This window comes from Carcharodon carcharias, chromosome 20 (assembly GCF_017639515.1).
Source record: "Carcharodon carcharias isolate sCarCar2 chromosome 20, sCarCar2.pri, whole genome shotgun sequence".
NCBI lineage: Eukaryota > Metazoa > Chordata > Chondrichthyes > Lamniformes > Lamnidae > Carcharodon > Carcharodon carcharias.
In genome coordinates this window covers 107,072,976-107,096,659 of record NC_054486.1, presented here as the reverse complement: position 1 = coordinate 107,096,659, position 23,684 = coordinate 107,072,976, and the positions used below count along the sequence as shown (strand labels likewise).

Sequence of the window (23,684 nt, the reverse complement as noted above, 5' to 3'; positions counted from 1 at the left end):
TATATTTTGTAATATATTGTATAGCCCCTGCAGTGTTAGCTGATTGGTTACTGAAAGGCATTTCAACTGAGTCAAAATCCTGCAACTCCATGACAAGGCACTGTGGGAGCACCTTCACCACACGAATGAGTGTTTCAAGAAAATGGCCCAGCTCCACTTGCTCAAGAGCAACTAGGGATGGACAGTAAATCTTGGCCTTGTCACCAATGCCCACACTCAAAGCATTGTACTTTTTTAAAAAACTGGCTTCAGCAAAGTGCTAAAGTGAATAATCAGTTGGGGTTCAAGCTGCTGTCAGCATGTCCAGATATCAGTTGTATCCAGTGACAATTTTCAACTGTTAACCTACAGTTAACTAGGGCAAAGGTAAGTACAGGCAAAGGAGGCCATGCTTCCAGAAGTTTTGGTTCTGCTGCCCTACTTTGGTGAGCATTTCTGGAGCTCCCTGAGCTCTTGAGGCAATGGGCTGGTCACTGCTCCTCTCTGCAATGCATTGACAACTCTACTCAGTTCTTTTGACTGAGTGGGTTGTACTCCAGTCTCTAAATCAGGAGGTTGCGGGTCCCACTCCGGGGACTTGGGCACAAAATCTATGATGATACTAAGTGCAGTACTGAAGGATTGCTGCTGTCAGAGGTGCCAACTTTCGAACAAGGTGTTAAACCGAAGCTCTGTTTACCCTCTCAGGTAGATGCAAAAGATCCCATGACACTATTTGAAGAAGGGCGGGGAATTCTTCCCTGACCAATACTTATTACTCAACCAACACCACTGAAACAGATTATCTAATCATTATTTCATTGCTGTGTGTGGGACCTTGCCGCATGTATCCTACATTACAACAATGACTACACTTCAAAAGTACTTCGTTGGCTGTAAAACACTTTAGGACATCCTGAGGTTGTGAAAGGTGCCAAATAAATGCCGGTTCTTTCTTTTCAACAAATAGTGTTCTTAATTTCTCTAGTATTTGACTTTGGGACCAATGAGACTAACTAAATTAGCAAAGACTAGTAATTAAAACTCAGTCATTTCTCGTCTGATTACCTCACAGACCCACACACTAAATTTACCTACTCGGCCGCCAAGAAACTATGCTTTAAATTTTTTTTTTCGAATTAAAGACATGTTATATTTACAATAGGCTATCACCAACTTCCACACACCTCCCAGCAGTAACAGACAAACTAGGGAATTTAAGATTCAGATATACACCTGGGCCAGAATTTTTCCGTTGGTGAGTTGGTGGCGGGGCCCGCTCACCGACATGAAAATGACGCGGGATGACATTGGGAGGAACCCCCGACGTCATCCCGCCCCATTTAAATACTCAGGAAGGCGGGCGGACAGCGAAATCAGCTGTCTGCCTGCTGACCAGTCAACGGCCAATTGAGGCCATTGACAGGGTAGTTAACCCAATTAAAGGCCCTGCCCGTCCAACCTTAAGGTTGGCGGGCAGGCCAGGAGCCCCAGCGGGTTTCTGAAAAAACATGAAACCTCATCCACTGGCAGGATGAGGTTTCATGTCTGTTTTAAAAACACTTTAATAAGCTTTTAGTCATATTTATTAACATGTCCCATCTTGTGTGGTATTGTCACATGAGGGGGATATGTTAATAATTTTTTAATTTTTCTATTTTTAAACTTTGAAGCACTGTCAGTGATCTCCCTGAGACAGCACTTAGTCTCAGGGAGATGTGCGCTCTTTTGTGAGCATGCGCGAAAGAATACACTTTGACAGTTGGGGAATCCCTCCTCCTTGCACAGGAAGCGCATAGCGCTTCCCATCGGCCAGTCCACTGGTGGACCTTAATTGGCCCGCCCACTCAAAATGGCGGCGGGGCCCATTTCGTCGGCGGCGGCGGTCAGCTGCCCGCCCGCCCATCAAGGGCAAAATTCTGCCCCTGCATTAAGGTCAAGTCAAGTGTATAATATGAGCAGCTTACAAAGTGGACAATCTTCTTTTAAAATGCCTCACGCTGTTTCATCGGTCACTAGCCCAAAATGTCCAAATCTCAGCAGTGCAATGCAATGAGACCACATAACACACGACAGTGAGAAGTACTGATCACAGTTGGTGCAAGATTCTGCCAAAAAAAGAGAAATTCTTTATCTGTTATACCAGCGTTCACAGTTAAATGATTGAAGAGAAAGGTGGCAAGGATGTAGGATGACTGGCTGGCTGATGTCCAAAACACAGTCACTGACTGACTTATGTACCCATCAGTTTAGAGTGATTAAATCATTGCAGAATTATTTACCCCGCAGTGTGTATAAGTGGTCACTCATTCACTGTCTGATTGCCCCTTCAGTATACTGATATATATAAATGGTAACTCACTGACTGACTCATCTATAGATATATAAATGGTCACTCAGTAACTTACTGACCCTTCTGTCTATAGATGTACAGTCACTCTGCGACAGACTGACACCTCAACCTATAGAAATATAAATGGTCACTCAGTAACTTACTGACCTTTCTGTCTATAGATGTACAGTCACTCTGTGACAGACTGACACCTCAACCTATAGATATATAAATGGTCACTTACTGACTAACTCTTCAGTATATAAATGGTCACTCAGTGACTCATCCCTCAGTTTAACGATCTATAAATGGCCAATCATTGATGGGCTGACCCCTCAGTGTATTAATATATAAAAAGTCACTCACTGACTGCCCTTTGCTCTATAGATAGAAATGGCCACTGACTGAATGACCTCTCAGTATAGAAAGTTATAGATGGTTACTTACCGAGAGACTGACCCCTCAGTTTGCAGTTATAGATGGTCACTCCCTCACTCTCTGACCTCTCAGTATAGAGAGATAAATGGTCAGTCACTGACAAACTCAGCTATAGAAAGTCATAGATAGTCACTAGCTGACATTCCTCACTCTGTAAATATATAAATGGTCACTATCTGAACCTCAGTACAGAGAAAATAACTAACTGAAAGACTGACCACTCAGTCTATGGCAATATATAAGGTGATCACTTACTGATTCACTATAGAGATGGTCATTCAGTGACTGACCTCTCAGTCTATTGGGATATCCTAATATTCACTCATTGACCATTCAGTTTGGGGATATCCTGATAGTTACTCACTGACCCCACAGTATAGGGATATGCAGGTGGTCTCTCAATGACTCTCAGCACAGGGATATTTCAATGGTCACTCACTGACCCCTCAGCCTATAGGGGTATGTGATGGTCACTCACTGATCCCTTAGTTTGGAGGTAGCCTAGCGATCATTTACTGCTTGACCCTTCAGTATCGGGCTTTCTGGATGGTCACTCACTGACTGACCCCTCAGTCTGGGGACATCCAGGTGGTCCGTGATTGACCCTTCAGCACAGGGATATCCCAATGGTTAACCTGACCTCTCAGTCTATAGGGATATCTAGATGGTCACTGACTAATTGACCTTTCAGTACAGTGACATCCCTCTGATTACCATGACCCTCAGTCCATAGTGATATGCTGATGGTGACTCACTAACCCCTTAGCATCGGGACATATCAGTGGTCACTAACTCACTAATCCCTCAGTTTGGGGATATCCAGGTGGTCAGAGACTCTCCCCTCAGTATAGGGATAGCGAGATGGTCACTCACTTCAGTACCAGGATTTGTAGGTGGTCACTGACTCCACAGCACAAACACATCCTGATGATCACTTACTGACAGTCCCCTCACTATATAGTGATATCTTGATGGCAACCCACTGACCCCCTCAGCACAGGCACATCCTGATGGTCACTCACTGACAGACCACTCACGTATATAGTGATATCCAAATGGTCACTCACTGACCCCTCAGCCCAGGCACATCCAGATGGTCACTCATTGACAGACCCCTCAATATATAGTGATATCCAGGTGGTCTCTCACTGACCGCTCAGCACTGGCACATCCTGATGGTCACTCACTGACAGACCCCACAGTATATAGTGATATCCAAATGGTCACTCGCTGACCCCTCAGCCCAGGCACATCCAGATGGTCACTCACTGACAGACCCCACAGTATATAGTGATATCCAGATGGTCACTCACTGACCCCCCACTCAGCACAGGCACATCCTGATGGTCACTCACTGACAGACCCCTCACTATATAGTGATATCCAGATGGTCACTCACTGACCCCTCAGTACTGGCACATCCTGATGGTCACTCAATGACCCCCACTCAGCACAGGCATATCCTGATGGTCACTCACTGACCATCCCCCCCCCCACCCACTCCCCACTTCACTCAGCACAGGCACATCCTGACGGTCACTCGCTGCCGATGGCGGTTGGCCGGGGCCGCGTGCAGCGGCCGCTTTGGGCGGGAAGGCGGCCCCTGGCGCACGGCGCCTGGCGGGAGACCCCGTGCCGCCAGTCGGGGAGGCTGCAAGATGGCGGCCGCTGGCTGAGGGCGCTGGAGGAGAGGAGGGGGGGGGAGGGCGGGGGGGGAAAGGAGGCGGAGGAGAGAGAGAGAGAGAGAGCGCACGGGGCGGCCTCCAGCCAGTCAGCAAGAATAAATAACCGAGCCTGGCCCGGGGGAGAGGAGGAGGGAAATAAACAACTCCCAGGATGAGGATTTAAAACATCAGGAATAAGCGGCGCGGCTCCGTTGTGAGGAAGCGGTGTTGACGGGACGGTGGAGAGAGAGGTGGGGGGGGGAAGACATTCGTCCGGCCCCCCCCCTATCAACGGAGGCCTGAGGCCTAGGCCCGGGCCTAGGCCTCGCAAGGATGAGCGCGGTGTGAGCCGGGCCTGGCGATTTCTTTTCTTTTCCTTTTAAATTTTTATTTTATTTTTCTTAAATTTTTGTTTGTGAAGTTGTGGGGGGGGGGAGGGAAGAAGAAGAGATCGGTACCGGTTTCCCCTTCACAGCCTCACCCCCAACCCCCCCCACTCCTCCTCTCACCCCCCCCCCCCCCCCCGCCCCCAACAACCTCCACACCTCCCCTCCCCCACCCCCCTTCGCTTCCTCCTCCCTCCCCCGAGCCCGAGCCTGAGCCGTGGCCATGGCGGATACCCGGAGGCGGGTGAAGGTTTACACGCTCAACGAGGACCGGCAGTGGGACGATCGGGGCACCGGGCACGTCTCGTCCAGCTATGTGGAGCGGCTGAAGGGAATGTCCCTCCTGGTCCGGGCCGAGTCTGATGGTAAGAGATCCTCGGGGTGGGGGTGGGGGTGGGGGGGTGGAGGAGGTGGTGGTTGGTTTGGGGCGGGGAGGGGGGAGGGGGGGGTGTTGGAGAGGGTGACAGGCTGGTGTATTGGTGGGAAATTACAGGCCTCAGCTCATCCAGCAAATTCCCTCTTTCTGAGGTATTTATATATCCAAGATTCAAGTCTAGTTAATAGATCAGGGTGAGTGTTTTTTACTTGAAATTACGTCTCTTTGGTACTGAAGATCCTTCTTGAGACCTCCCTTTTGCATGGTATAACTGGGAAGAAGTTTAGTCTTGCTGCAGAGTTTATATCTATCTTTAACCCTTTGAGGGGTTTGTCTACCACTGATTTGTATTGGTCAGCTGTCTCGTGTAGGCAGTTCTGTTTTTCTTTGTAATAACTTTTTTTTCTCAGGAACGTTCAGCCTCTACTTGATTGATTCAGTGTTTTCTGATGCTGGTGATCAAGAGCGTGGAGCAGCATGATTCCTTGCGTTACCTGCGGAAATAGCTGTCTGCTGCAAATTTCCTTCACTCACCATTGGGAGGTTTATTGTTGATGTGTATCAACATATAGTGCCCATCGAAGAAAACAACTTTCAATCAGTACTTGAAAGGAGTGAGAACTTAAGATCATAAACTTTGATAGCACAGGCCTTTTGCCCGTTTGCCTGTTGGCAATTTGAAAGAGCTGTAGTTCCATTTCCCTGGGCATATGTCCTCGAAGCTTTCTCTGTTTTAACAGTACCATTCCACCCCTCTGCTTATTTGGCAGCATGGACTAGTGTGGTTGGGGATGGGCCACTGTGTCCACATAGCTGAAAATTGTCTCCCCCCCACCAAGTCCTGTTTTCTCGATTTTCAAATAGTCAATGTTCCAGGAGAGGATAAAGAAAACACTTCAAAGACACCCTGAAGCTCTCCTTGAAGTGCTGGAGTGTTGACCTTAATGACTGTGAGGAGCTTCCTATCAATTGCTCAGCATAGCGACAACTTATCCATCAAGCTGCATCACACTTAGAATCCCAACACCTTAATGATGAGGCAGAGCAATGGCAAAGGAAGGAAGAGGAAGCAAATCCTTCATTCCAGATCCTACCATCTCATGGGATGTCCTAACTATGTTCCTAAAAATCTGAGTCAAAAAACGGCCTGCTGAGTCACATGAAGGCCCAAGGCAAAAGTCACAACCCTGAGTAGACATCATCCTCGAATCAAAGGACAACTGATGACCACGACTAGCATGCTTGGCGTTTTGAGCCAAATCGGGAAATCCACATCTGCTAAATTACTGTTAGATGGGTTGTGAGTCAGGACACCGATATGAATGCCAGGATACCCTTTACCCAAAGCTCAGAAGCGTCTTCATCAGTTCTGTAACTCCTGCTACAGTTGAATCCCAAAACTCAGATTTTTTCCCTGATCACTTAGCAAAAAAAAGGACTGAGCCAGCGGGGTTTTCAGTCCTGAGATGTTAAGTCTGACAAATGGTCATTTACCTGGACCATGAACTCTCTTTATTTCTCCATAAATGCAGTGAGTGTTGCTGAGTATTTCCAGCATTTTCTGTTTTTATGCCGGACCTGTGACAAGATTTAATTCCTTATGCTTTGTGAGCTGTTCTGAGATAATATAATCACCCCTAGTGCCCCTTGGCTGGGTTTGAGAGGGGGGTGGGGGCACATTCGATCATATTTCTGATCATTAACCACTCATCCACTTTGTAATTATCAACTGAGTGAGGTTGGTTTGTATCGTGTTATCCATAAAATGCAATAACACCATGTCACTCTGTTAATGAGATTTCGTCAGTTGATAGTTTTGAAGGTAATATCTTTCAGTCCCCAAGTTGGTTGCTTCACCCCGACTGTGCCATCTCCTGTTAGTAGTGCTCAGTTTACCTAATTGAAGCATGGAACATCAGACCTCTTCATTTCACTGCTCACATTTTGGTTAACATTGTCAACTTACGAAGAATTTGGATGGAAACTAGTGACTTAACATCATGATAATGCCCTTAAGGGTACAGTTAATGGCTTACTTTTGCAATGATGCATATGTGGTTTTGGGTGTGCAACGATGTGAAAGTGGTGGTATAGCTTTGAAGTAGTGACTCCTAAACATGGAGATGCGAAATGCTTCAACTTCACATGAGCAGCAGCATACCTCTAGGCAGGTGTAAACTTGTATTTTGAAAATGCATTCACAATCCATAGACCACCCTAGTACTTTCTAAACCTATTTTCAAACAACATTACCAAGACAAATTATCTTGTCATTTATTTGATTTTTCTGGGACATTGTGTGCAATTTGGCTGCTGTGTTTTGCTTCTATAACCCTGGCTACATTTAATTCATTGACGGTGAAGAACTTTGTAATTTCTGGGGATGCAAAAGGCATTCAATCTTAAGTTTTTTCAATCAATCTTTTTACTGTTTTGGGAAAGGGGCTGTTTCTACCAGTTCTCTTCCAACATTAAACAAGAGCGCCCAGAGTGAAAGCTGTGCTCAAACAAGCTCTTCATTACCAAATTTTCATATACAACTGGCAGTGTAACTGGGATCTGCTAACTGAACATCACAATCCACAGATTCTTGTCTCTGACATATAACTGTAGATGTGAAGCTCCAGAGGGCTGCATTGGCAAATCAACCTGCCATTCCAACTTTGAAGAGATTTTTCTGTTTTTTTTTGTGATGGAGTGAAGCTTATGAAGGACGTGTAAATGGACATGGAATTGTAGCAGTAAAAGTTAGGTAAGAGAGCAGATTTTTTTTCCCCCTTCATGACTGATAAATGCAGGTAAAAGAAAGCATTAACCTTTATCAGTAAAGTCAATTTCTTTATTTTTTCACTGTTCTAAAGGTTTGAGACTATAGATTGATGCAGGCAGAATAATGCAACCGGAGTATTACAGCAAATTTTTTTTGCCTTTCCCAATCCATTCCTTTAATGTAGGTTTACAGCTCCATCTAATTGGACAGATTTCCTCATTTCATGTTATGCTTTGAATAAACTGTAGTACCGGACATGATAAATTTTCATGCATTTCCGCTTGAACAGTATGAAACATCCATTATTACAACTATGCATTCTTGCTTTTCCAGACTTGTGTGGAGAGAGCCTTTTGAATGTATAATTCTATGGTGAAGTATTGGTTGGAGGTTTTCCAATGTTGCAAGCAATTTGATGTGATTAATTAGGAACATCACACGAGAAGCGTATTGCGCAATATTGGTGTGTATTAGCTTTTTCTCCTAGTTCCCATTTCTCACCCCTTCAGCAATTTTTTTTTAATGCCTAGTCAGTGACAGCATAGCATTGTGTTAATTCCTGCTGGGTGCAGGAAGGTGGGATTAGAAAGGGCATCTGGGTGCCTCGGGCTGGCATGGGCAAGATGGGCCAAATGGCCTCCTGTGCTGTAACGTTTCTATGGTTCTAATTTCCCACCGAAGGGGTAGTAAAAAGTACGTAAAGCTTTTAAGAACATTTACCCACTGGTTCTGAACTTTCTGTTTGAAAAGTTATTAGAATTGAGGGTTTATTCCTCCAGCGTTGAGATTATTTTTAACAACTTTACCTCTTGGATCACCTGTAGCTCAGTCTTTGGGCTCCATTCTGGTTTATCGAGAGAAGTAGTACCACATTGAATGATGCTTCTGTAGTTTATAACTTGATCCGAAAGTTTCAGTAACTTATCATCTCAGCTTCAAGATCTGCTACGGCGTGCCATTGAAAAACAGTATCATGCACAGAAGTTAGGATTGATTGGTTTAATAAACCGTTCTATTCAGATTTAGGTTACTTACATGGGAATATTTTAGGTTTTATAGAAAACTAAAACTCTACTGATTGCTTGTGATGCATTTTTAAGTATTGCTCTGGCCATACACAATTTTTGACATACCTGCACCCCTGTGAACCTGTTGGAAGCTTTGTAATACTTATTTACGGTTTACTGTTTCTTTGGCCTAAATCTGGTCTCACTGCAGAAATTGTCACAGGTGGGACAGATAATTTGACAGACCAGCAAAAAATCTGTTGACTTCAGATGGGATAGGACCAGAAAATACTGCTTAATTTCTAAAAATCTTAATGTAGGTAATTTGGATAACAAAAGGCAACACATGTATTGTGTGTAGTCAGTGTAAGAAATGGTTTGAATGTAGTACTCCACTAATTAACAAGATCAGTATCTCATAGTATTTACAATTTATTTTTAAAAAGGAGCAGTTGAATTTTATACATGAAGCTGCAGTATTCATTTTTGATAATTCTGTCTCCCTCCAGATTCTTCAAATTGGATCATTGTAGTCCGGTGGAGTTTTAAAAAATTCAATAATGGGATGTAGGTGTGGCTGACAAGGCCAGCATTTATTGCCCACCCCTGATTGCCCTTGAGAAGGTGGTGGTGAGCTGCTGCCTTGAATTGCTGCAGTCCATGTGTCGTAGATACACCCACAGTGCTGTTAGGGAGGGAGTTCCAGTGACAATGAAGGAATGGCAACATGTTTCTAAATCAGGGTGGTAAGTGGTTGGGGGGGGGGGGGGGGGGGGGGGGGGGGGGGGGGGGGGTGGGAACCTCCAGGTGGTGGCGTTACCATGTGTCTGTTGCCCTTGTCCTTCTAGATGATAGCGGTCGTGGGTTTGGAAGGTGCTGTTTAGGAGCCTTGATGAGTTCTGGCAGTGCATGTTCTAGATGGTACACACTGTTGCCACTGTGCATCAGTGGTGGAGGATTGGATGTTTGTGGAAGGGGTGTCAGTCAAGCAGGCTGCTTGAGTGTTGTTGGAGCTGCACTCATTCAGGCAAGTGGAGAATATTCCAGCACATGCCTGCCTTGTAGATGGTGGACAGGCTTTGGGGAGGTGAGTTACTGGCTGCAGGATTTCTAGCCTCTAACCTGCTCTTGTAGCCACAGTATTTAAATGGCTAGTCCAGTTCAGTTTTTGGTCAATGGTAACCCCCAGAATGTTGGTAGTGGAGGATTCAGCGATGGTAATGCCTTTGAATGTCAAGGGGTAAGATATTCTCTCTTATTGGAAATGGTTGTTGCCTGGCACTGTTGTAGCGCCAATGTTACTCGTTGGCCCAAGCCTGGATATTATCCAGGTCTTGCTGCATCTGGACATGGTCTGCTTTAGTGCCTGAGTGCTCTGATTAAAAGCAGTCTCTGGTAGCAGTGCTGAGTATGCACTGTTATCTGATCTCAGCCAAGACAGTAGTGGGGACTAGCCTCAGGACCTCTATTGTAGAAAGGGGGGGGGGAAAAATCATCTCATTCTCTTTTTTTTTATTCATTCATGGGATGTGGGCTTTGCTGCTGGGCCAGCATTTATTTCCCATCCCTAGTTGCCCTTGAGAAGGTGGTGGTGAGCTGCCTTCTTGAACCACTGCAGTCCATGTGGTGTATGTTCACCCACAGTGCTGATAGGAAGGGAGTTCCAGGATTTTGACCCAGTGACAGTGAAGGAACGGTGATATATTTCCAGGTCAGGATGGTGAGTGACTTGGAGGGGAGCCCTCTAGGTCATGGTGTTCCCATCTATCTGCTGCCCTTGTCCTTCTAGGTGGTAGTGGTCGTGCCTTTGGAAGGTGCTGCCAAAGGAGCCTTGGTGAATTCTTGCAGTGCATCTTGTAGATGATACACACTGCAGCTACTGTGCGTTGGTGGTTGAGGGAGTGAATGTTTGTGGATGTGGTGCCAATCAAGCGGACTGCTTAGCCCAGCTTCAGTGTTGTGGGAGCTTCACTCATCCAGGCGAGTGGGGAGTACTGAGGACAGGCTTTGGGGAGTCAGGAGATGAGTTGCTCATTGCACCATTCCTAGCCTCTGACCTGCTCTTGTAGCCACAATATTTATATGGCTAGTCCAGTTCAGTTTCTGGGCAACAGTAAACTCCCCAGGATGTTGATAGTGGGGGATTCAGTGATGATAATGCCGTTGAACATCAAGAGGTGATGGTTAAATTCTCTCTTGTTGGAGAAGGCCATTGCCTAACACTTGTGTGGTATGAATGTTACTTGCCATTTGTCAGCCCAAGCCTGGATATTGTCCAGGTCTTGCTGCATTTGGACATGGACTGCTTCAGTATCTGAGGAATTGTGACTGGTGCTGAAAATTGTGCAATCATCAGCAAACATCCCCACTTCTGACCTTATGATAGAAGGAAGATCGTTGATGAAGCAGCTGAGGATGGTTGGGCCTAGGGCACTGCCCTGAGGAACTCCTGCAGTGATGTCCTGGAGCTGAGATGACTGACCTCCAACAACTACAACCATCTTCCTTTGTGTTCGATATGACTCCAGCCAGCGGACAGTTCCCCCCCCACCTCTCATTCCCATTGACTCCAGTTTTGCTACGACTCCTTGATGCCACACTTGGTCAAATGCTGCCTTGTTGTGAGAGGAAGTCATTCTCACCTCACCTTGGGAGTTCAGCTCTTTTGCCCATGTTTGAACCAAGGCTGTAATGCAGTCAGGAGCTGAGTGGCCCTAGCAGAACCCAAACTGGGCATCAGTGTGCAGGTTATTGCTAAGCAAGTGCCTCTTGATAGCACTGTTGATGACCCCTTCCATCACTTTACTGATGATGGAGAGTAGACTGATGGAGCGGTAGTTGGCTGGGTTGGATTTGTCCTGCTTTTTGTGTACAGGACATACCTGGGCAATTTTCCACGTAGCTGGGTAGATGCCAATGTTGAGTTGTACTGGAACAGCTTGGCTAGGGGCACGGCAAGTTCTGGAGCACAAGTCTTTACTATTGCTGGAATGTTGTCAGGGCCCAAAGCCTTTGCAGTATTCAGTGCCTTCAGCCGTTTCTTGATATCACGTGAAGTAAATCAGATTGGCTGAAGACTGGCGTCTGTGATGCTGGGGACCTCCAGAGGAGGCCGAGATGGATCATCCACTCGGCATTTCTGGCTGAAGATTGTTGTGAATGCTTCAGCCTTATCTTTTGCACTGATGTGCTGGGCTCCTCCATCATTGAGGATGAGGATGTTTGCGGAGCCTCCTCCTCCAGTGAGTTGTATAATTGTCCATCACCATTCACGACTGGATGTGGCAGGACTGCAGAGTTTAGATCTGATCAGTTGGTTGTGGGATTGCTTATCTCTGTCTTACCACTTGCTGCTCATGCTGTTTGGCATGCAAGTACACCTGCGTTATAGCTTCACCAGGTTGCCACCTCATTATTAGGTATCCCTGGTGCAGCTCCTGGCATGCCCTCCTGCACTCTTCATTGAACCAGGGTTGATCCCCTGGCTTGATGGTAATGGTAGAGTGGGGGATATGCCGGGCCATGAGGTTACAGATTGTGTTCGAGTACAATTCTGCTGCAGATGGCTCACAGCTCTTCATGGATGCCCAGTCTTGAGTTGCTAGATCTGTTCGAAATCTATCCTGTTTATCCTATTGTCACACAACACGATGGAGGGTATCCTCATTGTGAAGGTGGGACTTCATCTCCACAATGACTGTGCAGTGGTCACTCCTACCAATACTGTCATGGACAGATGCATCTGCGGCGGGCAGTTTCGTGAGGATGAGGTCGAGTATGTTTTTCCCTCTTGTTGGTTCACCCACCACCTGCCACAGACCAGGTCTAGCAGGTATGTCCATTTAGGACTCGGTCAGTAGTAGTGCTGCCAAGCCACTCTTGGTGATGGACATTGAAGTCTCCCACCCAGAGTGTATTCTGCGCTCTTGCCACCCTAAGTGCTTTGTCCAAGTGGTGTTCAACATGGAGGAGCACTGATTCATCAGCTGAGGGAGGGCGGTACGGAGGTTTCCTTGCCCATGTTTGACCTGATGCCATGAGACTTCATGGATCCGGAGTCGATGTTTAGGACTCATAGGGCAACTCCCTCCTGACTGTATACCACTGTGCCGCCACCTCTACTGGGTCCGTCCTGCCGGTGGAACAGGCCATAACCACGGATGGTGATGGTGGTGCCTGGGACATTATCTGTAAGATATGATTCTGTGAGGATGACTATGTCAGCCTGTTGCTTGACTAGCCTGTGAGACAACTCTCCCAATTTTGGCACTAGCCCCAGATGTTAGTAAGGAGGACTTTGCAGGGTTGACGGGGCTGCAGTTGAGGTGCCTAGGTTGATGCCAGGTGGTCTCTCAGGTTTCATTCCTTTTTTTGTGACTTTGTAGCAGTTTGTTACAACAGAGTGGCTTGCTCGGCCATTTCAGAGGGCATTTAAGAGTCAACCACAATGCTGTGGGTCTGGAGTCACATGTAGGCCAGACCAGGTAAGGACGACAGATTTCCTTCCCTAAATGACATTTGTAAACCAGATGGGTTTTTACAATAATTGACAATGGTTTTCATGGTCATCATTAGACTTTTAATTCCAGATTTTTATTGAATTCAAATTCCGCCATCTGCCGTGGCAGGATGCAACCTGGTCCCCAGAGCATTACCCTGGGTCTGTGAATTACTAGTCGCCAGCCAGAAACCCCTACCTTGACTGTAAAAGTGCTGTGAAAAGTATCAAGTTTGGCTGTGAAAATTTTCTGTGCTCGACTAGACTACACTCACTCAATGCCTAGGTTTGTATATAAAAAAGGTGCAGTTCACAATGAGGATTAATACCTGAAGGGCATTTGTCAAAGTTTTAATTACTTGAGCAGCAAGCTTAAGAAAAATTGCAGCCAAAGTTTCATAAATTTGACCAGTGAGGATAGTTAAGTTTTGAACATGAAAGGATGTGACAGCTGCATTGCACAAGCCTAAAAATTGAACTTGTCCTAAAAGTAATCTGGAAGTAGCTGCGCACCAGGTTGCTGAAAGTGGAGATGATGAATGATTTCAAAAAGAAATTGGATGGGCAATTGAGGGAAATAAACTTGCAGGGTTACAGGGATATAGCAGTGAATGGAACTGATTAGATCACTGCAGACAGCTGGCATAAACTTGATGGGCAAAATGACCTCGTTCTGTGCCATTATGACTATGACCGAGTCTGATCGATTTGGCTTATTTGCTTTTGAATGAGCTGGCCCACACATCTCCTCCAAGCTTGCTGATAAAATCACAAAATGTGAAGATCACATTTTTTCCTAACCATTACGCAAGTGGTGTTCAAATTCATGAGGGATCTGGATGGAGCAGATAGGGCGAAACTGTTCCCATTGATGAAAGGCTGAAGAGACAGTGGACACCAATTTAAGGTGATTGGCAAAAGAACCAAAGTTGACTTGAGGAACAACATTTTTACACAGTGAGGGGTTAGGATCTGGAATTTACTGCCTGAGCGCATGGTGGAGGCAGATTCAATCGTGACTTTCAAAATGGAATTTAGTAATTATCTGAAGAGAGAAAGTTTGTAGGCACAGGAAAAAGACAGGGAAGTAGGGCTAGCTGAGTTCTTGCAGAGAGCCAGCATGAACATGACAGGTCGAAGGTCCTCTTTCTGTGTTGTAGCTACTCTCTGATTCTATGAATATTTTACCATAGTAGCTGGAAGTGTCTTCCTTTGAAGTAACGAAGCAAGAAATTAAGGCTTGGCTCCTCTTTACTGCTATTGGAAACCAAGGAACAGGTGTGAATTACTATTGTAAACTGTGCGCTGGCGTGCATTATTATAAAGGTTTGTATAGCGTGGGAGATTTGTTTCAAGTTGTTGAGAAAGTCTGAAAGAGTTACTGAGTTTTTGATTTTCAGCTTCACAAGTAGAAATTTTATTTAGTCAAGGGATGTGGGTGTCGCTGATAAGGTGAGCGTTTATTCCCCATCCCTCATTCCCCTTGGGAAGGTGGTGGTGATCTGTATTCTTGAACTATTGCACTACATGTGATGAAGATATTCCACTCTTTGGTGTTTCATAGGGATTTCCAGGATTGACTCAAAATTGACTTTTAGAATCCCCAAGATTGTTTGCTTGGTAGTACTTTTGCAATCCTGTGCTCTTATGTTTGATAGTGTTCCTTTAATTTCTGAAAGGCTTGTTGGCAGTAAATTGTTGTCTGTTGCACATGGAATTGTCTCTGGGATTTTTAAAAAATTCTCAATGTTCAACAAGGCTGCACATATTTGCCTTTTTTTAGTTGCCCTGTGAAAGTGGTGAGCCACTTTAAACCACTGAAGCCCTATGGGGATTCTGCTCCTACATTGCACTTGGGTAGGAAATTCCAGGACATTAGCCCAGTGGCAATAAAGGGAAGTGATATACATCTCATATTAGGATAATACATCTTCCCTGATGAACCAGTATTGAGTTGTTGTATGATCTTGGAGGAGATGCTATATGCTGTCATGGTGTTACTGCTCTGGTAGATGCTATGTATTATTATCACACTGTGCTCATGATGGAGGGAGTAGATGTGAAGGCCAGGGTGGGGCGGGGTGGCACAACAGGGATAAAGAATCAAGTAAATTACTGTATCCTAGATGGTAATTTATTTGTCACTGTATTCGTAAAGGAGGTGGAAAACATTCCGTCATATTCTTGTTTTAATTCGCGCAACTAAGATGTTTCCAATGGTCAAGCAAGCCTGAAATTATTCTTCAGTTTTATTATGTGGCCAAGGAAAGAATGAAAATATTTCTTTGTTGACTGTATTTGAATCTCATTAACTGATGTGCAAATGAGCAGTGTCATATGTACCATGAAGTGTTTTCAGTGAGCTGGCCTCACTGATCAGTGTTCCAACTGTAAAACTAAAGTTTTGCTGAAGCTGAATGCCGGTTGTTTAATTTGCTTCACACACACAAAGTGGCGATCCTTTATTCACTTCAGTGATTCTTTTTTTAATTCTGTCAAAGCAGTTCCAGCAGATAGCACTACTGAATTTAGCAGCTATTCCTCAGTACCTGGAAGCTGTTGTCAAATAATGAAAAGAATTGGGAAAATTTGAATGCCACTGCACTTTTTTCAGTTGCGTTGATGAGTGAGCTGAAAAATCCTACTAGAATCCAAAGATGGCCTGCGAAACTGAAGTTCCTCTGTGCACCTTTTGACCAGTACAGTGTCTTGCCTTACAAGGGAAACGTTGTTTCAGTGATGCGCTTGTGTCTCTTAACTGTAATTCAAATCTTCAGTTTACATCAAACTGTATTATGGTCACAGCTTTGGTCAATCGGCAGAATCAGCTTTACATAGGCCTGGTTATTTATCAGCTTTAAAACTAAGCAAAGATCTTCAGGCTATATCTGTTTGGCATTTGGATTAAAAGTCAGCAGCAAACAGTATGAAGCTCCAGTCAAATCCTGTATGATGCATATCCCAGTTTATCAAAGCTGGCCAGAATTCCATTCTTCATTCCTGTTGGGAAAGTTGCAGTTGATTGAAATTTCAGCAAATAGTATGAATTCTTACTTCACTGATGTCAGTGCCAAAGTGGACTAGTCAAAAGCCTTTCCTTTCTGACTAATTGAAATAGTGAAAAAAAAACAATGTTTGAAAGGAGCTGAAAATTTGGAAGAACAATCGAAGGGAATTGCCATTTTATTGACATACATGATCAATTTCAGATTAATATTAGAATATTTTGTGTATCTGCCTGTATTTTATCAAATTGTTTTGTTCAGTTTGAAGTTTTTTTTCATGATATGTATGTTTCTGCGGAATAATTTCACTTGCGCATCTATTGAGTGCTGCTTGGGATGGTAATTACCAGCATAATGAAAGAAAACTTCCATAACTGGAATAGTTTCTGATTCCAGAGACGAAAGGCCAATGTCCAACTTGTAATACCACCCAATTTACTATCCATGCCCATATTTTGGAAACCAGTAAAGCAGCTAAGCATAGTTTCATTAATGTCCCTGATACAATAAGCCACTTCTACTTCAAATGATGGGGGTTTAGGGTAAAATACCTCTGTGTCTTGGGCTTATTCTAAAACTGATACATAAGTCTATAATATCCGCTTTCATCATTTGTTTAATGAAATACCAGCAGTAATTCCTATTTCAAACTTTATCTGAAGTCTTCAGTAAGGAAGCCCATATGGAAAGAATAAGTATTGTCACCCCATGCTGTCAACAAGTTCTTGGCAACTTAAGTAGGAAAATTAATTAGAAAGTCAAAATATACACACTACTTTGTTAGCAAGCTATCAGTATTCATAATATCACTTGTCATGCACCTCCATCTGAAATTGGCTGCTCCCTTGCTCCATATGTCTTGCCTTCCAGTGACGGCTCTTATTGTTATGGGATGTCACCTGAAATAATATTGCAAGCAACTTACTCCCTCACCATCCATCAAAAGAATGTATGGTAATATTGAGATGGGACAAATATAGCTCCCAAACAGCAACTAGGACTCTATTATACTACAGAATCTCCAATTTCATTAGACTATCCAGGAATTCATATAGCCCCGCTTCTATGGAAAATGCTTAGTCTCCACTCTGCCTACCTTAAATCGCATATCCACAATCAGGATGTCATTATACAGAGAACTGTGTACACAGAATCTTGACCACTTAGTCATTCTGTAAAATGTTGGACTTTACCAAGAATAGGTCTCTCAAATAAAACTTTTAGCTGTGATCATGGGCCCTTTTTTAACTGTGAAAGATGAAGATATAGTCGTGTATCTTTCTATGGTGAAGTACTGAATATATATTGATCACATTAAGGGTTAGGCATGGTACTGGGATCTAATGATGTTCTAACACCGTTCAACACTTGACTTTGGGTAAAATGTACTTTTATGGTATGTTCTTTCTGGTTCTTTTAGGATTGCGACAGGCGAATAGTTGAAACTTTTCTGTTGATCAGAATCTAACCTGTCTTGTTAGGGTAAATATTTGTAAATGGGTGTGATTCACTAGAATATGCAAATCTGATCATATCCTGACAAAATGTTCCAATCTGGCTATGAAGTAAAAAAGAGGTGAACAGTGTTTTTAATGCCATTTGTTAGCTCAGTCATTGATATTCATGAATGTAGTGTAATCCAGACAAGTTGGGTCTTGTTTGTACCAAAGCAAATTCATAATGATGATGATAAATGCTATTTTGAAGGCACTGCTGCCATAGGTCTATACCTTTAGAAATCTTGTTGCAGGTCAGATGAAATTATAAACGGGCCGTAGGTTCCCCACTCCTGTTGCGAGCGGTAGAGGTCATTGGTTTTTCAGTCATAGGAGCTGCTGTTGAAGAAACCTTGGTGAATTGCTGCAATGCATCTTATAGATGGTACACACTGCTGCTATTGTGCACTGGTGGTAGAGGGAGAGAATGTTTAAGGTGGTGGATGGGCTGACGATCAAGCAGGCTGCTTTGTCCTGAATGGAGTTGAGCTTCTTGAGTATTGTTGGAGTTGCACTCATCCAGGCAATTCCATCACATTCCTGACTTGTGCCTTGTAGATGGTGAACAAGCTTTGGGGCTCAGGTGAATAACTCACCACAGAATACCCAGCCTCTGACCTGCTCTTATAGCTGTAGTAGTTTCTGATCAATGGTGATGCCAAGAACGTCATGATGGGAAATTTGGCAATGCTGTCGAAAGTCAGAGGGAGGTAGTTGGAGTCTCTTGTTGTGGATGGTCATTTCTTTGCAACTTGTAAGGCCTGAATGTTATTTCTTATTTATCAGTCCAAACTTGAATGTTGTTCAGGCCTTGCTGCATATAGACTTGGATTGCTTCATTACTTGAGGAGTTGTGAGTGGATCTGAACACTCTGCAATCATTGAACATTGCCACTGCTGACCTAATGATGAAGGGATGGTCATTATTGCAAGTGGCTGAAGATAATTAGACCTAAGAGACTTCCCTGAGGAAATCCTGTACCAGTGTTCTGGGGCTGAGATGATTGGCCTAAAACAACCACAACCATCTTCCTCTGTGCTCCTCCTCTCAGCTCTGAGGAAGGGTCATACAAACTCGAAATGTTAACTTTGTTTTTCTCTCTCCACAGATGCTGTCAGACCTGCTGAGTTTTTCCAGCATTTTCAGTTTTTGTTTCAGATTTCCAGCATCACAGTATTTTGCTTTAGCTTTCTTCTGTGCTAGATTTGACTCCCAACGTGTGGAAAGTTTTTCCCCCTAATTCCCATTGACATTAATTTTACAAGGGCTTCTTGATTGCACACTTGGTCAAATGCTGCCTTCATGTTGAGGGCAATCACATTCACCTTGCCTCTGTAATTCAGCCTCTTTTTCTTTGTTTGGACCACAGCTGCAATGAGGTCTTGAGCTGTGTGGTTCTGGCAGAACCCAAACACAGCATCTGTGAGCAGTTTATTAATGAGTAATGTTGCTTTGTGGCACTGTCAATGGCAGCTTCCATCATTTTGCTGATAACTGAGAGCAGATTGATGGGGAGGTTATTGGCTGAATTGGAATTGTCCCCCTTTTTGTGAACAGGAAGTAACTGGGAAATTGTCCACTTTTTCAGTGTTGTAGCTGTACTGGAAATCTTGGCTCAGACATAAGAAAAGGAGCAAGGGTAGGCCATTCGGCCCCTCGAGCGTACTCTGCCCTTATCATGCCTGATCTGACTGTGGCCTTAAGTCCAGTTTCCAACTTGGCCCCCAAAACTGTTGATTCCTATGTGAATCAAAAATCTGTCTAACTTAGCCTGCCTGCTGGAGAAAAGAATTCCAAATACTAATGACCCTCTGAGAGAAGAGGCTAGAGGCACAGCTTTTGTGAAGCATAATCTTCAGCTCAAATATTCTGCACATTTATTGCTGAAATGTGACTTAAAGAAGGGCAGGAATGAGAGCTCAATGTTACTGGTTACAGGGTTTTCAAACGAGGTAAAGAGAGGGAACAAAACAGGAAGAGGGTCACAGCATTGGTTAAAAAACAATTGCAGCTATGAGGAGTGATAATATGGGGGAAGATGCATTGAATGAGGCTATATGGGTTGAGCTGAGGAACTAAAAAGGAGTGATCATATACCCCCGCTCGGTTAGGGGGAGACAGAAGAGCAAATGTGTAAGCAAAATAATGAAAGTGCGGAAACAATAGGGCAGTATCAGCAGAGGATTTCAACCACCCTAATATTAACTGAGAAAAATACACCATGGAAGATACAGAAGGGTGCAAAACTCTTAAAATGCACTCAGAATTTAATTTAAGCCAGTATATAGTAAGCCCAACAAGACAGTTTTGGACTGAATTTTAGGGAATGAAGCTGGGCAGATGGAAGGGGCATCAGTGGAAGAGCATTTTAGTGATCATAATTCAGTAAGGTTCAGAGTGGCTATGGTAAAGGATAAACCAGGATTAAAAGTTTTTTAAACTAGGGATAGTCCATTTTTTTTCAGCTGAAATGTGATTCAGCAAAAGTAGATTGAAAAGAGCTATCTGCAGGTAAATTGGTGTCAGAGCAGTGGGAGGCGTTTGAGGAGACAGTGAAGAGGATGTAAAAAAGAATGGCATTCCCAAATATAGAACCCCTTCGATGTCAAAAGAGCATGTAGAGTAGGATAAGACAAAAAAAAAGCTTATGTCAGATGCCAAAATTTCAATACTGCAGAAAGCTTAGAGGAGTAGAGAAATTATGAGTGAAATAAAAAAGGAAATTAGGTAGGCAGAGAGGTATGCAATAATATTAACCATTAAAATCAAGGAATACCAAAGGTGTTTTAGAAATTCATGTAGAATAAGAGAATAGTTAAGGAAAACATAGAGCTGTTCAGATACCAGAAAGTTAACTTGTATGTTTGTGGAAGACATAGACACAGTCTTTGTTGTTTCTTTTTTCACAAAAGAGGGGGATGAAGGAGACATTGTATTTTTCACATCCGTGCTCATCTTCAATGTGATAAACATTGTGTGGGATGAAATATTAAGATACTTAGCATACTTGAAAGGGTATAAATCAGCAGGCCTGGATAAAGTCTATCCCAGGCTGCTAAAGGAAGCGCGGAAATAAAAAGTGGAAGCTTTGAGAATTTTCCAGGTTTTTTTTGGCTACAGGTGTGATGCAGGAGGACTGCTAACAACTGTTATTTAAAAAGGGAGGAAGGGATAACCTGAGTGATTGCAGGCCAGTCAGCATAACCCTGCTGGTGGGCAAACTATTGGGAAAAAAAATTCTGAAGATGGTATAAATCGCCATTTAGAAAGGAACAGATTAACCAAGGACAGTCAGCATGGATTTGTTAAGGGTAGTGTCTGACTAACTGGATTGACCCCGCCCTCCTTGAAAAATTCAAAGAGGATAGTGTGTTTGATGTAGTCTATATAGATTTTAGCAATGCTTTTGACAAGGTTCCACATGGTGGACTGGTCAGAAAATGAAAAGCTCATGAGATCCAAAGGAAAACAGAAAGCTTAATCCAAATTGTCTCACGGCAGGAGGGAAAGGTTATTGCCGGTTTTTGTGACTGGAAAGCTGTATCTAGTGGGGTTCCACCAGGCTCAGTACTGGGTTCTTTGCTGCTCTTGGTATGTATCAATGATTTATAGTTAAATGCAGAAGCCATGCCAAAGATGACACGAAAATTGATAACTGAGGAAGAAAGCTGTGGACTGCAGGACAGTATCAGTGGACTGATCAGGAGGGCAGAAAAGTGGCAAGTGGAATTCATCCTGAATAAGTGTGATGTAGTGCACTTGGAGAGCATACACATGACAAGGAAATGCACAGTAAATGATAGGATTCTAAAGAATGCAGAGGAACGTGGGAACCTTTGGACTGTACGTTGACAGATCCCTGAGTGTAGTAAGACAGGTAGATAAGCTGGTCAAGATTTTCCTTTATTAGACAAGGCCGAGAGTATAAGAGCAGGAGAGGCTCTGTTAGCACTGTATAAAACACTAGTTAGATTGCAGGTAGAGTACTACATGCAGTTCTGGTCACCGCATTACAGGAAGGGTGTGATTGCACTGGAAAGGGTGCACAGGAGATTTACAAGACTTGCCAGGAATGGAGAATTTTAGCTCTGAAGAAAGATTGGAGGACCAGGTTGTTTTCTTTGGAACAGAGGGTAGATCTAATTGATGTGTATAAAATAATGAGGGGTCTAGATAGATCCATCCCATTCACTCTATTTCCTTTAGAGAGGTTAATAAACAGGTTGGGCAACATTTTTAAGTAATTACTAGAATGATTAGAGGGAAGCTGAATAATTTTTTTCACCCAGAGGATGAATACTCAGATGTGCCCTTGAGGTACTGTAACCTACAGGGCTATATACCTAGAGCTGAAGGATGGGTACAGTTGGATAGCTCTTTCAGCCAGCATGGGTTTGTTGGGCTGAACGGCCTCCTTTTGTGCTGTAAATCTTTTTATGTTGTATGTTTCTATACTCCACATCCCTCCGCACAACAACCAAATCAGATTTGGACTGTACCTATTCCTCTTGATTTTGGGGGAGGAAGGAGAGTTACATCATGATTCCAATCTGTGAGAATTTCAATGTGGCAGTCGAGCTTTTGCAAATTTTCTGTATACTGTTCTTGCATCACTCCTTTCTTTGGCCCAGTTCCTCGCATGATTTCGAGAACTGAGATTGTTCACTTCTTGATAGAAAGAGGTACTGATCTAGGCCAAGCCATTTTGCTCACCTTGTGGTTTTTGACAATTTTACTACGCTTTAGTTGGTTGCACACTAGCATAACTTAAATCATTCTGCTCAGTAAATGGAGAAAAATGGAACACTACAAGAGTGATTATATAGCAAAAATCAAATCGACAGCTCATGGTAATACAAGAGCAAAATTGAGGAATTTTTAGCTGTCACCGGAATTGATTGATTGGATTGCAGTTCATCCTTCATTCTCATGCTAGCTGACATTCTGTAGCATTGGGCTGGGTTTTGCACTTGCCGTTAAATGCGAGGAAAGCTGTCCTCAAAATTCTAGCAACCTCTATGGCAAGGATTCCCCCTTTCCCAGTGGCAGTTTCAATCCATCGTCAAATCAAGGGGACTCCCAAATATCCAGCAATAGTGATGTCAGCAAGCCAATCATATTGAAACATTTATATTGTCAGCAAACCCGGAAGTTACATTCACTGACTCAGAGCCATAGGCAAAGCACAGGAGGAGGCCATTCAGCCCATCCAGTCTGTGCTGGCTCTCTGCAGAGCAATCTAATCCATTTGGTTCACTGCTCTGTACCTGTAACCCTGCAAGTTTATTTCCCTTAACTGCCCATTCAACTTCCTTTTGAAATCATTCATTGTCTCCACTTCCACAAGCCTGGCAAAAAACTAGTTCCAGGTAACTTGTAAAAGAAATACAAGTTTTAGGTTTGTGCAATTCAGCTGTCACATCCTTTTATGTTCATTCTATCCTCGCTGGTCAAATTTATGAAACCTTGACTACAATTTTTCTTAAGCTCCCTACTAAAGTAATGAAAACTTTGACAAATGCCCTTCAGGTATTAATCCTCATTGTGAACTATGCCTTCTTTATATACAGGCCTAGGCATTGAGTGAATGTAGTCTAGTCAACCACAGAAAATTTTCAAAGCCAAACTTGATACTTTTCACAGCACTTTTATAGTCAAGGTAGGGGTTTCTGGCTGGAAATTAGTCGTGAGAGCATGAGGTGATATTTTTCCCCTTTCTACGATAGAGGTCC

General features: G+C 43.7%; 1 protein-coding gene across 3 annotated transcripts in view; it reads left to right on the top strand.

Moving 5' to 3' along the window:
* Positions 1–4,960: 4,960 nt before the first annotated feature.
* smek1 (SMEK homolog 1, suppressor of mek1 (Dictyostelium)) overlaps positions 4,961–23,684 on the top strand; it is a 108,264-nt gene continuing 89,540 nt past the window's right edge. Inside the window, exon 1 of one of the 3 annotated variants that reach the window (XM_041214333.1) lies at positions 4,961–5,164. In XM_041214333.1, the coding sequence (XP_041070267.1) occupies positions 5,023–5,164 (142 nt within the window). In that variant the 5' untranslated portion in view covers positions 4,961–5,022. The remainder of the gene's footprint in view (positions 5,165–23,684) is intronic. The other 2 variants (XM_041214332.1, XM_041214331.1) reach the window with 2 other exon arrangements.